At 39.2% G+C, this 14334-nt stretch overlaps 3 protein-coding genes across 6 annotated transcripts in view; 1 reads left to right on the forward strand and 2 right to left on the reverse strand.

The window, feature by feature from the left end:
• Positions 1 to 6136, reverse strand: part of LOC115233938 (zinc finger protein 16-like) — a 21235-nt gene extending 15099 nt beyond the window's left edge. Inside the window, exons 1-6 of one of the 2 annotated variants that reach the window (XM_029804595.1) lie at positions 5478 to 5916; positions 3291 to 4278; positions 2638 to 2993; positions 2227 to 2388; positions 1512 to 1905; positions 8 to 172 (exon numbers count right to left, since the gene is read on the reverse strand). In XM_029804595.1, the coding sequence (XP_029660455.1) occupies positions 57 to 172; positions 1512 to 1905; positions 2227 to 2388; positions 2638 to 2993; positions 3291 to 4215 (1953 nt within the window). In that variant the 5' untranslated portion in view covers positions 4216 to 4278; positions 5478 to 5916 and the 3' untranslated portion in view covers positions 8 to 56. Of the gene's footprint in view, positions 1 to 7; positions 173 to 1511; positions 1906 to 2226; positions 2389 to 2637; positions 2994 to 3290; positions 4279 to 5477; positions 5917 to 5936 lie in introns of those variants that run through there. The other variant, XM_029804594.1, reaches the window with a different exon arrangement.
• A 2740-nt stretch (positions 6137 to 8876) lies between these two features.
• On the reverse strand, positions 8877 to 12770 carry LOC115233931 (aladin). Of its 3 annotated transcripts, none has more exons than XM_029804582.1 (7): positions 11912 to 12770; positions 10762 to 11205; positions 10554 to 10671; positions 10173 to 10472; positions 9912 to 10081; positions 9473 to 9800; positions 8877 to 9217 (listed from the first exon to the last, which is right to left on the reverse strand). In XM_029804582.1, the coding sequence occupies exons 2-7, from the start codon at positions 11118 to 11120 to the stop codon at positions 8921 to 8923; spliced, it is 1572 nt and encodes a 523-aa protein (XP_029660442.1). In that variant the 5' UTR covers positions 11121 to 11205; positions 11912 to 12770; the 3' UTR covers positions 8877 to 8920. The 3 variants fall into 3 exon arrangements, with proteins under 3 accessions (XP_029660442.1, XP_029660444.1, XP_029660443.1); XM_029804584.1 differs by lacking the exon at positions 11912 to 12770 and adding an exon at positions 11840 to 11855; XM_029804583.1 differs by lacking the exon at positions 11912 to 12770 and adding an exon at positions 11326 to 11342.
• A 25-nt stretch (positions 12771 to 12795) lies between these two features.
• Positions 12796 to 14334, forward strand: part of LOC115233930 — a 30647-nt gene continuing 29108 nt past the window's right edge. The window contains exon 1 of the mRNA XM_029804581.1: positions 12796 to 13111. Coding sequence (XP_029660441.1) covers positions 13057 to 13111 — 55 coding nt within the window. The 5' untranslated portion in view covers positions 12796 to 13056. The remainder of the gene's footprint in view (positions 13112 to 14334) is intronic.

The raw sequence follows: 14334 nt of genomic DNA on the forward strand, positions 1-14334 counted from the left end.
GAAGCATCTATCCTGTTTCGCCTTCATGAGAAAAAGGATTCTCCCGCTGAGGGAAATCATCCGTCGATGAAAATAGCATCATCGAGAGCGCTTAGCTCGTGGAATTGCCGTTCTATGTCGGCGCCAAGATCGTGAAAATCCGGTATATCATCTTCTGCGGATGCACAGTATCCTGAAACAATACCAATAACAACTTTCTTTTTCTCTTTCTCTCTCTCTCTTTCTGACTGTCGCATTCGATCTTATACGCGCGTTTTTACGCACTCTTTACGAAATTACGCGAGGGTTCTTTTGGAAATAGCACGGGTGCGTGGCACGTGGCAACGCGTCATCTGTTTTGTCACGCGTATGCCCTTACTTGCTCATTCGCGCGTTCGTCATACGCGCGTACGCCGCGCGGCCCCCCCAAAAAAGTAAAGAATATTATTTTAAGACTCGGTATGGGGTAAAAGCATAAAAGCACGGCGAACCTCCTCTGAGATTAACTATAGACGACCGAGCGTGACACTGTCATCGGCGTCTCGTTGTAGTGCGCGAGCCACGACAGAAAAAGCCAATGCGCGCACGAGCGAGTCGCACGCATACACGATCTAATGGCTGATGACCCGCGCGGGTGTCTTTTTATACGCGGTCTAATCAAAATTACACGCAACTTAAAGATGTGAAAAGACAGGATCAATATAGACACGATAACATCTCATGCTAAATATGTTCGCGGAAAATGCCGCCGTATCTTTTCCGAGAGCGAGATGGAGTTTTGAAAAATAATTAGTCATATCTTCTCTCTCTCTTTCTCTCTTCCAAAGCATTATATAGAGAAGATTGAGAATAGCTAAATGGTCAAGATTTTTCTAAGTAAATTGACTCTTACTTGCTACAAAATTTAACTTGATTTAAATTTACAATAATTTCACATAATTGATCTACTTAACAAATAATATTTTCTCTAAGAGAAACTGTTGTAATAGAACTCGTTTCAATAACACGTTCTATGTTACTAATAAAAGTTAAAGGTCATGCTATCTTCTTCGATGCTTTTCGCTTAAAAATAGAAAACTATGTATAAGCAGTGAAACTAAATAGATGGAATATTTCTTATCGTATTTCGGCCAGATCTTTTATATCGAAGATACTGATTAAATATTGTCACATATAGGATAAGCCATGCTAAGCATTCAAAACATATAAAATCATCACGGCAATACACAATATCTTTGATTTTAATTTGGAAGGATACTCGTAACACTTGTTATTAATAATTGGATAGATTATTAATTCGCAGTACACAGGTAGCATGTGGAATCTAAAAGATGCCACAAAAACGTTACTGCAATTAATAATAGAAACTAGATCGTTTTATATATATAAAGTGACAGTATTGAAATCACTCCCTTTTAAATACTTTGTTGGACGAATGTTGTGAATCATATAGATCTTTCGCGTGGAAAAAATTTGATAGAATTTATAATTTCTACCAAAGATTTAATCGATTGAATACATATATACGTTACCTGTATTTTCGTTTTGCGCGTTGTTGATATCGTTCATAAGAAGATGACGAACCGATTCGATCGGCACGTACTCCTGCTGGTTGTTGTCAAAGTTTATGGAGATTCTATTCGGGTGACAAACATTATTTGCGTCTTCATCTTTAATATAGATTTTAGACAGCTTATACGACGGATGATTCGTTTCCACATCAAAGATACATGCGTTTTGGCGTTGTCGGCAAGGATTCGTCGAATTTAATGTATGTCCTGTTGTATTGGTTGTCGTTGATACTTTATCCGATAACAAACTGGACAATGTATTAGAATTCTCTGTATGATTCTTCAGGTGCTTCCTAAGGCTCGACGGATCCGTGTAACGCTTGCCGCAGCCGCTTACCTGGCAAGCATATGGTTTCTAGAAAAAAAATTGACATTATTAATTTTTTATGCATAAAATTGTGCTTTTGCTGAAAAAAAGATTGTCGAATCGATGATGATATAACATTCTAATATATTTCAAATAACAAGATATATATGCCATAATGGTCTAATTTATCAAATAAATCTAAAATTCTATTAAGCCATAATAAAATTAATTATAATATTAATGTGTAGTTAATAAAAATGTAAAACATATGTATTATGTTAAAAGCTGCTAGAAAAAAATGTTTGAGATAATCTTTAAATTATACACGTCACACTTATATACACAAGATAAATAAAAATGAAATCGTACTCTATCGTAATGTGTCCTCTGATGCTTAGCCCGGTCGCTGCTGTTGCTAAATGCCTTCGAACAGCCATTATGTTGGCATGCATAAGGCCTCTCGCCTGTATGCGATCTCTGATGAATTTTTAAGTTCTCCAGACGGCTGAAGGCCTTCTTACAACCGGCGAACTAAACCAAAAATTGACAGTTTAGAAAAATTGCCATTTCATTGGCAGATAATTCGTGCAAAACAAGAAACTTGATAATTTACATGGATCCTACATAAATCGATAGAGCGACCGATAAAATAATAATAATTTTTTTTCCGCGTACAGAAAGTTTTTACAGAAAATCCGCGTCAATATAAGAATCATGTTGAAATTTACGCGGACTTGAAGTCACTGAAGGAGCAAACAAGATGATGACGATGACACTGACCGGACATTTGTTCGGCTTCTCTTGCGTGTGTACCCGCATGTGAATGAGCAATTTGTATCTCGCGTTGAAGGGTCGCGCGCGCGGACACCCTTGCCACAGACAGGCGAATTCGTCCTCGCGACTCGTCGCGGCGCCGGGAAAACCTTCCCCTGCCTCTTTGCCTTCGCGCTCTTTATCTCGGTCAATTCGCTGCATCCGTCTGCCGTGACCGTGCGTGTTCGTCGAGGACGACTCCACGTGCCGCCTCTCGATGTGCCGGACCAGGCCTTCCTGCTCCGCGAACGCACAACCGCAGTCGATCCAGTGGCATTGGTAAGCCGACACGAGCAAGTTCTCTTCCACTGGTTTCGTACAATCTACAACATGAGATGTACGCGCAAATGTAAATACAACTGCATCTGACATTATACTCGTACGGAATGCCACTTGATATTGGAAATGTATGTGTTTGAGTTTATTGAGAAATATTTGAAGTATATTAGGTTATTATTTTGTAATCCTAAAAGTATTGAAAGTATAAGTAGGCGGATTTTATTTTAATACCAAAGATTTTTTTTATTCGATAAGACACCCGGGGAAATTCTCTGACGAATTAAATAGAAGAATAAATTCCTCTTTGGAATAAACGAAGAGACAGTATGCTGCGTACTTACCGTACGACTTATCACTCTTCTCGTTTCCCGCGACTTTTGACCCGGCGACCCGCTGATTGCCAAACAGCAGACCCTCGTTCCGCGGCAATATCACTTGATTGCCGAAACTGTCTGTTGCGCCGACGACATCGCCGGCAAAATTGATCGTCGACAGCGCGGACGGCTGTTGCTGCGAAGAAACGAGGTGCCCGACTGCGTAATACGGCGGGTCGAAGTTCTGGAATGATTCTTGATGATCGTCGCCCGTCAGACAGGTCGTTGACGACGCCGACGACGACGACGGCGAGTCCACGGCGTTCAACAAAGACGTCGGATCGCCTCTAATTAGACTCAGGTCAAACTCATCGCCAACGGAAGACATCTGCACGGAGGAAGAACAATAATTTTGAGCGGCGATATCGTTTTGCATGCTCATCAGCAACGACACCACGTCCTCCTGGCAATCCTCTTGATAATCCTGATGACCACTATGCGATTCCGTTCCGTATTCCGGATAAATCGCGTTGCAGAAGGTGCGCGAAAAAGAGAAGGCCGAGCCCATTGATGGTAACTTTTGACAGTCCGATTTATCCTCGCCATGACCCGTCGTCGTTAGTGCGCCGCTCCAAGTTGGCGTAGTTGCTTCGCTGCAGGTGCTTCCAGGTGATCCACCCGCGGTATTAGGATACTGAAAGACAATGGGCACCTGGTCCCAATCGAGATAGTCTTGCGGATCCAACGGGGAGAAAAGGGTACTGTTGTCCGCTTGCGAGGCCATCCAGCAATGTGATTGTGCGTCGTTAATTTCTATACCGGTCATGGACACTAAGGACGCCATATCGGGAAGCGAACTGTCGTCGATGAAGTCGTCCTGGTCCAGGCCGGATATGGGACGTCGCGCGTCGTCCTCCTCGCTCCTCTCGCCGTGATAATCTTCGAGGTGCATCTTCTCCTCCTCCTCCTCCTTCTTCTTTGTTGTCGTCGGTCCGGGCTCGACGCGGCCGGCAGCCTGCCGTCAATCATAGCAATACATATATTTAATTGCAGTAAACCGATTAAATTGCAAAACTATAGTGAGGATTTTGTAACGTAACACACGCACGACGGATTAGGAAAGCCAGTGCGAAGCGCGCTGTGCTCTTTGCTCTATCATATTGGGAGCTCTCGTTAGACGTGAGATAACGGAACCCAGCAAAGACATCGGCAGATAACGATAATGATGATACGAATGAGAGCTTGCGATGATTATGCAATTATGTATTTGTTAATGAGCATGAAGTCACGAGTGTCATTTCCTTATTATTTTTTTGGCACTCTCTTCTTATGGAAAATCTTTTTATACCTAATCAAAGGTTCATTTGCTACCGCGAAGCAGACGAACGTAAGTGATCACGTGACGGTTTCCACGCGCCACGACTTAAATTTTAACTTGATAACTAATCATGCGCGTGCATTGATATAATCTTTGATCAAAATATATGTAATTTAGAATTAAAAATGAGAAATAAATTGTAGCAAAAAAAATGCACGTTGATTAAACCAATAAGGTAATTTTTTTAATTGGGTGACGCAAATGATTAATCTATTGAATATATACAAGCACGGAGATATGGGGCTCAAAAAAATAAAATGAAAATCAATTCTGTATAAAAACAAGTAAAAGCTATTTTGGCTAGATCTACAGGCGAATTCTATAAAGATAAAACCGTGAGTACTTACGTACAATTTACTGTATATCAAATATTTATATAAAGAAAAGTCACTGCTATCATCAGATTAACGCCTATAATATTATTATAAAAACACTTCCGATCTTTAAGCAAAACCAAAAGGAGTGATTACTCAACTGCAATTGTTTTTTGGTCAATTGCACGAGTTAAAATAATATCTTTCCTGTCTTTCGAAATTGCAATTTTTATAAAGTTAACTTTTAGTAATCCTAATCCTAAATTCGATTTAATCACCAGGAGAAAATGAGGTGCAGACACAGAGCACAATACAAAATCTTTGGTTTTTCTTTCATCAGAAAACGTAAAATATAATCGTTCTAAAAACGCTAGACTTCTCTCATAAGTAGCGTTTTAATCCAATGTTCTGTTAAATTATTGTGACCACAAAGAAATCTCCAATTGTGTGATAGCCTCACTTTCTTCTAGGAATCGATGATAGTAAAATTGTAGAATATAACGTCAAAGAGAAGCAGCTTACTTTGATATCAACGTATCAACATGTACACGCCGATCACGGACACGCTTATCGCGTCGGTCTTTTCCGCTCCTTCTCTCTCGTGGTACGCATGCGACAAACAATTAATCGCGAAAAACAACGTAAACACCGAACGAATGAAAATAACACTACTCTTCCCGTAACTGATAAGGGGGTTCACGCTTTCACACTATTCGTTAACGCGTCTCGTCGAAGACTATCAGTCGCGCGACGACCGCTTTCTTCCGCCAAGGAGTCTCGAGCCGAGAGGACCAAGATTTTTCCCCTCCTCCGCAACGAAGCCCTTCGAAATTGCTCCTCTCCTTGGAAAGCGGACGGAGGGAATATTATAAAAAAACGCGCAAGGGTACATGAGAAGGCGCGAGAGGGAATATCGCGCCGCCCACTCGCGTGGCTGCATCGCGCCAAGTCGTCTCCCCCAAGTCCCCCCTGCTTGCCTACCGCGGCTGCACTTGTCGCTGCTGACACCGGGGGTCCTGCGGTCCCTTCGAGTCCCGGGGGTGGCGGGCGCAATTGAACATCTGTTGGCGCGCGTTCGATGCCCCGCGCGGGAGCATTTTTCCTTTGGAGCAATTTCCAAACCTCCTTCAAGTCAGAATCGTCACGTTGTACGAACCGGTCATTCATGATTTGGCCAATTATATTCAGTGATACCTACGCATGATTTCGCGGATAAAACGATATATCAACATAAAAACTGTATATTAATATAGAAAACAAAATAATAAAAAAAATCCAAAGAGAATCACGTTCCTTATAATTATGTTGATATTTAATTCGATTTTAGCCCGAGAAATATTATATTAAAAAATATTCAAAACTACTTGTAGTGTTATTTATTTAATAAAGTCAATACGCAGCGTAAACATTGTACAAATGAGAAAGACGAAAGATGCATGGGAAAGAGAAAGGATGAAAGAGAAAGAAGGAAAGAACTCAAGACGATCTTTCGTCGCTCAAACCCTAAGAATCGGGTACAGGGCAAAAAAATGTAAAACCAGCTGCCACACACGCGTCACTTATTAACAACAGCTTCTATGCGCGCACCACATGAGGACACAAGTCATTCACTCCTTGTTCTCCTATTACAAGCTACCGTTATTGCACGGATCTTCTCACCTCGTTTCGTCATAATACTCCCAAAAGCGCATTATTTTCACGAAAAGAAAAATGTATCCACTGGATATCTTTAAAATTATATTGCTGCTGCGTGGAACAAGATACCTTTCCATATTACAATTCGATTTCTTACCTATCAATCCTCTCCACTGGATATTATAGCACAATCTTTTTTCATTTTAGTTACTTTAAAAATTGTCAGGAGTCATATTCACCATTTTAATGATATGCAGGACGATAACCTTTCAACATAATTATGATCAGTATCTCTCTCTCTCTCTCTCTCTAGGGTTACCTATAAATATATATATATATACATATATACTCCAAATTAAATAATCTTGAAACGACAAAGATGCAGATTTTTATATAACCGGATATAAAATGTTTTTAAGTAAATCACGCTGACGTGCTGATATGTTAGATTATTTCGTATTTTTCCATTTTCTCCATGTGTAAAATAATACACATAAAATGTAGTTGTATACATAATAGTGTACAATAATATACAATATGTGTACACGACTCGCTCTCGCTCGCGCTTCCCTTACGCGGAAAATTACGCGCGCGCACATACACGAGTATGCATACGCCTTGGTGCATCTTGCATGAGCGAGCTGTACGTCATATTACGGGTAGATAAGTGATAGAGTGGCACATGTGGTCTGCCAGCCCTCTATGCTTACATTATATACATACTATGCCCGCTCACGATCCTGCTTTTTTACCCAGGCACCTGTCAACTTCGCTCGTACCATAGTCGCCGCATGTGTGTACGCGCGGCCCGACCGCCCTTAAAATAAATATACTGTAAAAAGGACACCGATCATATTCTCTCTCCATACGGATGCAATAACAGCAAAACGTATAAAAAACCATTTCGAACGCGTTTAATCGCGTCTCGCACAAAAAACGATTAACCGCCCCTCCCACATACATATGATCTTTTTCGTAAAGCGATTATATCCCAATAATTATCCCAACAAATTAATAATTTTATACGAATACTCATGTATATAATTTTAAAATCTTCTTATTGTTTTGATCTTTGATACTAATATAATGTACTATGACATTATTCCTATATTTGTACTTGTAAAACGGAAGAAAATCAAATAAATAAAAAAATCTTAAAGTTGTTAGATATCTGTAGAGATCAAAATAATATTCTAATCTCGGGAAAGCATATTGTGTATGTTATAAAGTTTTAATTAAAACATATGTGTCTGAAGAAAAAAAACGAGAAAAGAGAAAATGAAAATGCCCGATTATCTATAGTCATATTTGTAGACTGTTCAACAAACGTTAACTTTTAAGTATTCGCGTGATAGAGAGTTATACAGATATATGTTAATAGCAATTATCTATCACAGATTTTTAAAGTTTAAATTTTAACAAATGTGAAAGTATCATTTCCCATTTTCCTTTCTAGAAAAAGAAAGTATTTACAAACGATAAATTGCTTAGATCAAATTGATCTGACAAGAGTACTAAAAACTTAAATGTTCACATCCACATGTACAGAACTGTGATATCGTAAAACGGGTGATACATAGAGCATTGAAAATAGCATAGACCGCAACACGTACATACATACGTGTCGGCAAACGTTTAGCGTTCGGTCAAGCGATGTAAAAATAGAAAGACGCACGCTCTGCATGTGACTTCTTATAATTAGGTACCAAACCGAGAGGATACGTTGTGTTTTTTATGTTTCATACGTTACAAACATAGTCCATTAGAGAGAATCCAATGGCGGACCACCCATTCGTTTTTTTGTCTACAGTAACGGGTATAAACTACTTCGAAACGAGAATTACATAAGCTTTGTCCATATATATGTGTATATATATATGTATATATATATGTATGTATATATATATGTATATATATATGTATATATGTATATGTGTGTGTGTGTGTGTGTGTGTGTGTATTCGTCGCGTCTGTGTGGTTCTCTCTCCGGCCGACTGTGGTGAATTTTTGTACCGCCGCCGCTCTCTCGGCGAATATTTAATCGCTCTGTCTTATTCATTTTTAGTGCGTCGTACACGGGCATATATGTATATATATATGTACATATAGGCACGTACACGCACGCACACACATATGTAAAAAAAAGTTTACAATAATATGATTATTTGGCACGGTTAATTATTGAAAATGTTCTTCTTTTTACATTTATCAAAAAAAAATTTTTTTTTTTTATTATACATTATTATTTACGATTATTTACGAACTTGAAAAATCGAAAAATCTTAAAAAGTTTATTATTATCATCTCATCCATATTATAGAAATAACAATTTAATATTGTCTGTAACCACAAACTTTATACGATTCATTTGTTATTTCAGATTGAGACAATAGCGTAAAATGTGTGGTAACATCAACTTTAGATTCATTTTCGACAATCGGAAAATGTTGCACGCGTCCACTACTCCAAGCTATTGTTAAACAAAGCCATGATGAATGTTTTTGATAAAAGTTAATACAGTTTGGTACTTCACCGGGAAATCCTTTGATGAGACAGCTGGGCTGCACTTCCACTATTCGTGATAAATTACTTAGGCTCGTTTTAACTAGAGCAATAACTGGACTATCCTATTTTCCAGAGAAAAAAAACAAATGGTAACAAGAAAACAATTAGCACCAAGCATTTCATCATTTAACTTTCATAACATCACATCTGTTCGTTTTAGTTGCACTTCTTGTGTTCTATTTATTTATTTTATTTTTTTTATTTATTTTGTCTTATCTGTTTTATCTTTTTCTTTTTAAAACCTACATGTACATTTATTTTATACACAAAAAATGCAAGTAAACCAAACAGATCTATTTAATCATATTGTTACAGACCTGGAAAAGAATAGCGAGATATTTTCCTGTTGAATCCCATTCCATAGAAACTATTCTGCCTCCCACTGTGATATAATCATCATCATCCCATGAAAAATTTACTTTCGTTAAATCGATTAGACGCATAGCTATCTTTACATCATTATTAGTTGCTTTCTTAACATCAAATATATTATCTTGCAATGGCAATGAGAATATCGTAGCAGGATCTTCAGTAGTAGCAAATAGTAATGTTAAATTGGGACCAAAGCATGCAGTTGCTACACGACCATGAGGAACTGTCCACCTTTCTGCATGCCATGGCGTTGGAACGCCAGTATTCCAAACTCTAAAATTAAATATCAATTTTTTTAATCACATACATAATTATTTGAATATTGAGCAACTCATTATATATATATAGAAAGAAAATAAATATAAATAAAAAAAGACCCATTACCTAAAAACATTTCTACATGAAGCAGACAATAAACGTGAGCCACAAGATGACCAGTGTATAAAGCATATGCCACCTCCACCAACACGTTTCAAAGGAACTCCATCTTCCTTCGAAACATCCCAAATTATTATGTTTAAATCTGTTGGTGAGCAAGATGCCAATAAGCCACCCTAGAAAAAGAAATTTTATATTATTATCAAATTATAATTCTTACAATATTGCTATATAAATATCAACAAAAATAAAATGAATAAAGTTTACTTGTGAATGCCATATAACACTTGTAACAGGTACATGATTTCTTTGCTTTAAAAGTATCGCATGACTAAGTAAATTACTGGCTGCTCCCAGCTCTATCGTCCAAATTAATACTCCAGAATAACATGCAGCTGCTAATTCACGACTGGCGTATGGTCTCCAACTTAAGCAGCAAACTGACTTTTGTGCACTATGTCTCAATACTGGCACACCTGGTATGCCTTGTGAATAAATACGAATTCGGTTGTCCCTTGTAGCCACAGCTAAACGAGCACAATGCGGATGCCAAGACAGACACCTAATCTATCATAAACATTGCACAAATATTTTAATACTCAAATTTATCTATATATTTCTAATCAATTCCTAATTGATTCATCTTACTAGTGATGTATTCCAATCCCGTGTAGCAACAATATCGGCAACAGACCCAGTTCCTGATGTTGGTAACACATCTCTCTGATATATTCCTCTTTCCATCAAATCCAACATCCAATTCAGTCTGGAATTGTTATATATTTTTCACATCAAAATGAAGATATGAAATCTTCCAAGAAGGCAAGCAATATATAACAAAATATTATACCCATACCTTGTTGCCATCCAATGCACAAAATTTGTAATCTGCTCCGGATTTGCAGCTGCAGCGAAACGAATGGCTTCGGACAATCCTTTCTCTCTCCATACATTGGCAAGTTTTTTGAAGACGCTATCGTGAATGGGCAGAAATAATTCTCCAGCGCTAACCGCGCGCGCAGAGTCGCGGGTGGCCAGAATCTCCTGCGTGATGGAAACCTCAGGATACCCACGCAAGTACTTTGAGAAAGGTTGCATCTCATCATGCATCTTGTCGTAGGTGCAATAATGCACGGTGTCGTCAATTAAACCGACGGCTGCCGTATTGTCCAAAACAGGACACTCGAAATCGTGAAGTGACAATATTTTTAGCATTTTTGCTTCTCTTTTTATCAGGCGTTGCAACGACTTAACCTGTACATTTAACCCATACACGTCGTGTCACTCACAATATCCCGTCCTGAATAAATAAAAAACGTGTTTTTCAACAAACTACAAAAACAATTAAGGCAGTTTATCTTTGCATATTCCTAAATAAAGCTAGTTTTCCAACTTATTTAATTTTTGCATATATATGTACAGTATAATACAAATAACATCAATAGAAGTTCAACTGATACAAAAACACATGCATACGATACGATGACACTCACTCTCTCTCTCTCTCTTTCTCTCTCTCGCTTTTTTTTAAATCTAATATATTCTATTGTTAATATTTTATTGTTATATACAATTTATTGTAATATACATTTATTGTAATATACATTTTATCATTAATGTAATAAAAACATTTACATTGTAGCGTAACAAAAAAAAAAAAAAAATTAATTTTTATTATACTAAAATCAATTTCGTCTATTATTTTATTCATTTTTATAATCTATCTCTAATTGACAAAATAAATCCTACATTACACATTTATACAATACTAAAGGTAAGAAGCGGAAAATAAACATAAAATTATCATATATTATAAAAAGACGTTATATAAAACTATAAATACAAATTTATCATCTTTCGTAATGTACGAATTTAAATTGCGTAATGCAAAACTTGAAATCTGAATTAGATAAACTTGCATCTTATATACATACGCGCGTAACATTATAATTTTATCAATGATTTCAAAATACGCGATAAATACTTTGTCACGTACGTGCAAATACCTTTTATCAGCTACCGAGGAAAATGGCGCGAAACTTGTTGTACTCGGTTGCTCATGGCAACCGGTTGCTAGGCAACGATCTATAACACGGTGACGTATGTGCGCGTGCGCGCGGCGTTTCGGGAAACCATTCGAATTGCTCTGCCGTGCGAAGTCGCGTCGCGTGGGTCGTTGGTCGCCGCGATTCGCATGACATTTCGTACGAATTCGTTCGCGAAATAATACGGCGCGACTACAATCCGAACGACAATTCACGCTCGTACGAAAATCCTTCGATAAATCGCGAATCGGAACAGCCGGGTAGTGCGACGGCGCCCGCGCGTAGAGACACGCTTCATCTACACTTGCTACACTTATTTACCCTCATCTCTCTCTTTCCCGCGTCACGAACGTACGCTTGTTTCACTCCGATTGCGGAAGATGTAAGAAATACAGACGAAAAGTGCAATTCATCAGCGTAGCGACGACAGCGAGAAGAAGGGGACGTGATAAAAAGGAAAGAGCGAGAGAGAGAGAGAGAGAGTATGTATGTGTGTGTGTGTTCGTACGAGAGACGAGTGCGCGGAACGAGATGGGTGGTGGGTGGTGGACATGGATATCGTTGGGAGGGGCGAGGTGGGGTCCGCAGTGTGCGGTCGTCGTTCGAGCAGGGTGGATTACGTATCAGAGTCCGTTCGTCGCGTTCGCGAATCGAGGGCTTGTGCCTTTTCACGAGAGGAGCTTACCGTGTCACTTATATACGCGCGAACGAACGAGCGTGAAATCGCGAGAAAATCGTGAGAGCCTTATTCCGATCGAGACGATCGACGACGACGACGACGACGATTATTCCGGCGTGGAATCGCACGGCTGTTGCGATGCTACCGTGGGACGAACGATCGACGACGACGACGACGACGACGACGATTATTCCGGCGTGGAATCGCACGGCTGTTGCGATGCTACCGCCGAGGTAGTCCGCGAATCGAGGAGGATCCACCGCACGCGATGACGATCTCGGTCCGTCGCGCGTTCCCGTTCCCGTCTTAGAAGAGGAACGAGGCGGGATCGACAGAGAGCTTTCGAAAGACTGATCTCTCATTGCGGGTGCAGGACGAGGGCGCAGAGGCGGAAGAGAGACGATAGTGGCGCGGGCGACTGCGAGAAATGGGCAAGAAGGGTTCCAAGCGGAAGACCCGATGGAGAACTCTGAGCATCGGTGGTGAGTATTTCTCTGTCTCTATCTCTTTTCCCCCGTCTATCTATCTATCCCTATTGTCTCGCGTAATATTTCCTCGCGAGCGGACAATTTCGTGAGAGACATGAAGTGTGGCCGGTCATCGATCAACGAGTGCGCGAGAGAGATGTCGAAGCGAAGGAGAGGGAGAGAGAGAGAAAGAGGACGTACATTTCGCGTTATCGCGAGGTGCTGGCCTCCTCCTTCTCTCTTCGACCTTCGCGGCATTAAATCTGTCCCTTTTGGCTGTATAGTCGTACGTTTCCTCTACTGAAGATAAAACGAGTCTTCGTATGCCGAGCCTTCGAAGAGAGGAAAGGTAGAGAGATGGCTGAGCGGGGAAATTTTTCCACGATCGTATTACGGTAGTACATGGTTCGTAATGAAAAGATTTACGCGATCGATCGCAGATCAATTTTCACAAAAGGTGCAGTTGAAAGAAACGGAAAATTCCCTGTTTTTCCAACGTATTTCGATTTTCGCGGAACGTCCGAGAGATCTCTTCCTAGGCTGGACGTTCTTGCGAGTCACGACTTTTATCCGCTACTGTAAAAAAAAAAGAATGACGCGGCTCTAGCATAACAAACAAGGACGCGAGAGCGCTGTTTCTAGGACGAAGAACGAGGATTCTATACTACACACAATTCCCGTATGTTCTTTAATCGTAATAATAAGAGTCTGCCCTATTAATCTTTCGCGAATGATATAAGCTTCTTTCGAAAAGCTCGATACGGGACAGAGTTATTTAACGCCATTGAAAACCAAATGTCTATATTTCTAGATAGACAAGGAAGCTTTTATATCTTTTAATCTCTCGCAAAAAGAAACAAAGCTTCTTAAAAATCTAACACGAATTATTCCCATTTATTCTCATTTATTCTTATCGAAGAAGCTGAACTTTTGATTTGCGAGGGCGCTGTTTTTTAGAACGATGAACGAAAACTATATACGTTCCACGTACGTTCCCAAACATAAAAGTAAAGATTTATCTTTCGACCTTTCTTACATAAAAAAGAAAACATTAAATTTTTGCGTTTTATTTACATACATTTATAAGGCTCGATTCTATCAACATCAACTGGCATTAATACGTCAACTATATTATCTATTATTATCCATCTAACTAAAAATAGAAAATTAGTTGAACTATATCGAAAGATAAGAATCAACATGACTGTTCCAATAGAGAGATGTTTTTATCTTCCGAT

This window comes from Formica exsecta, unplaced genomic scaffold (assembly GCF_003651465.1).
Source record: "Formica exsecta isolate Colony F162 unplaced genomic scaffold, ASM365146v1 scaffold191, whole genome shotgun sequence".
Taxonomy (NCBI): domain Eukaryota; kingdom Metazoa; phylum Arthropoda; class Insecta; order Hymenoptera; family Formicidae; genus Formica; species Formica exsecta.

What these genes read in the sequence shown, in the direction of transcription:
- LOC115233931 (XM_029804582.1), bottom strand. Translation starts at nt 11,120, where the DNA reads ATGCTAAAAATATTGTCACTTCACGATTTCGAGTGTCCTGTTTTGGAC. An exon ending in GGGATTGGAATACATCACTA is followed by an intron (nt 10,473 to 10,553) that starts GTAAGATGAATC and finishes TGTTTATGATAG; the next exon opens with ATTAGGTGTCTGTCTTGGCA. An exon ending in TCATGTAGAAATGTTTTTAG is followed by an intron (nt 9,801 to 9,911) that starts GTAATGGGTCTT and finishes ATTTAATTTTAG; the next exon opens with AGTTTGGAATACTGGCGTTC.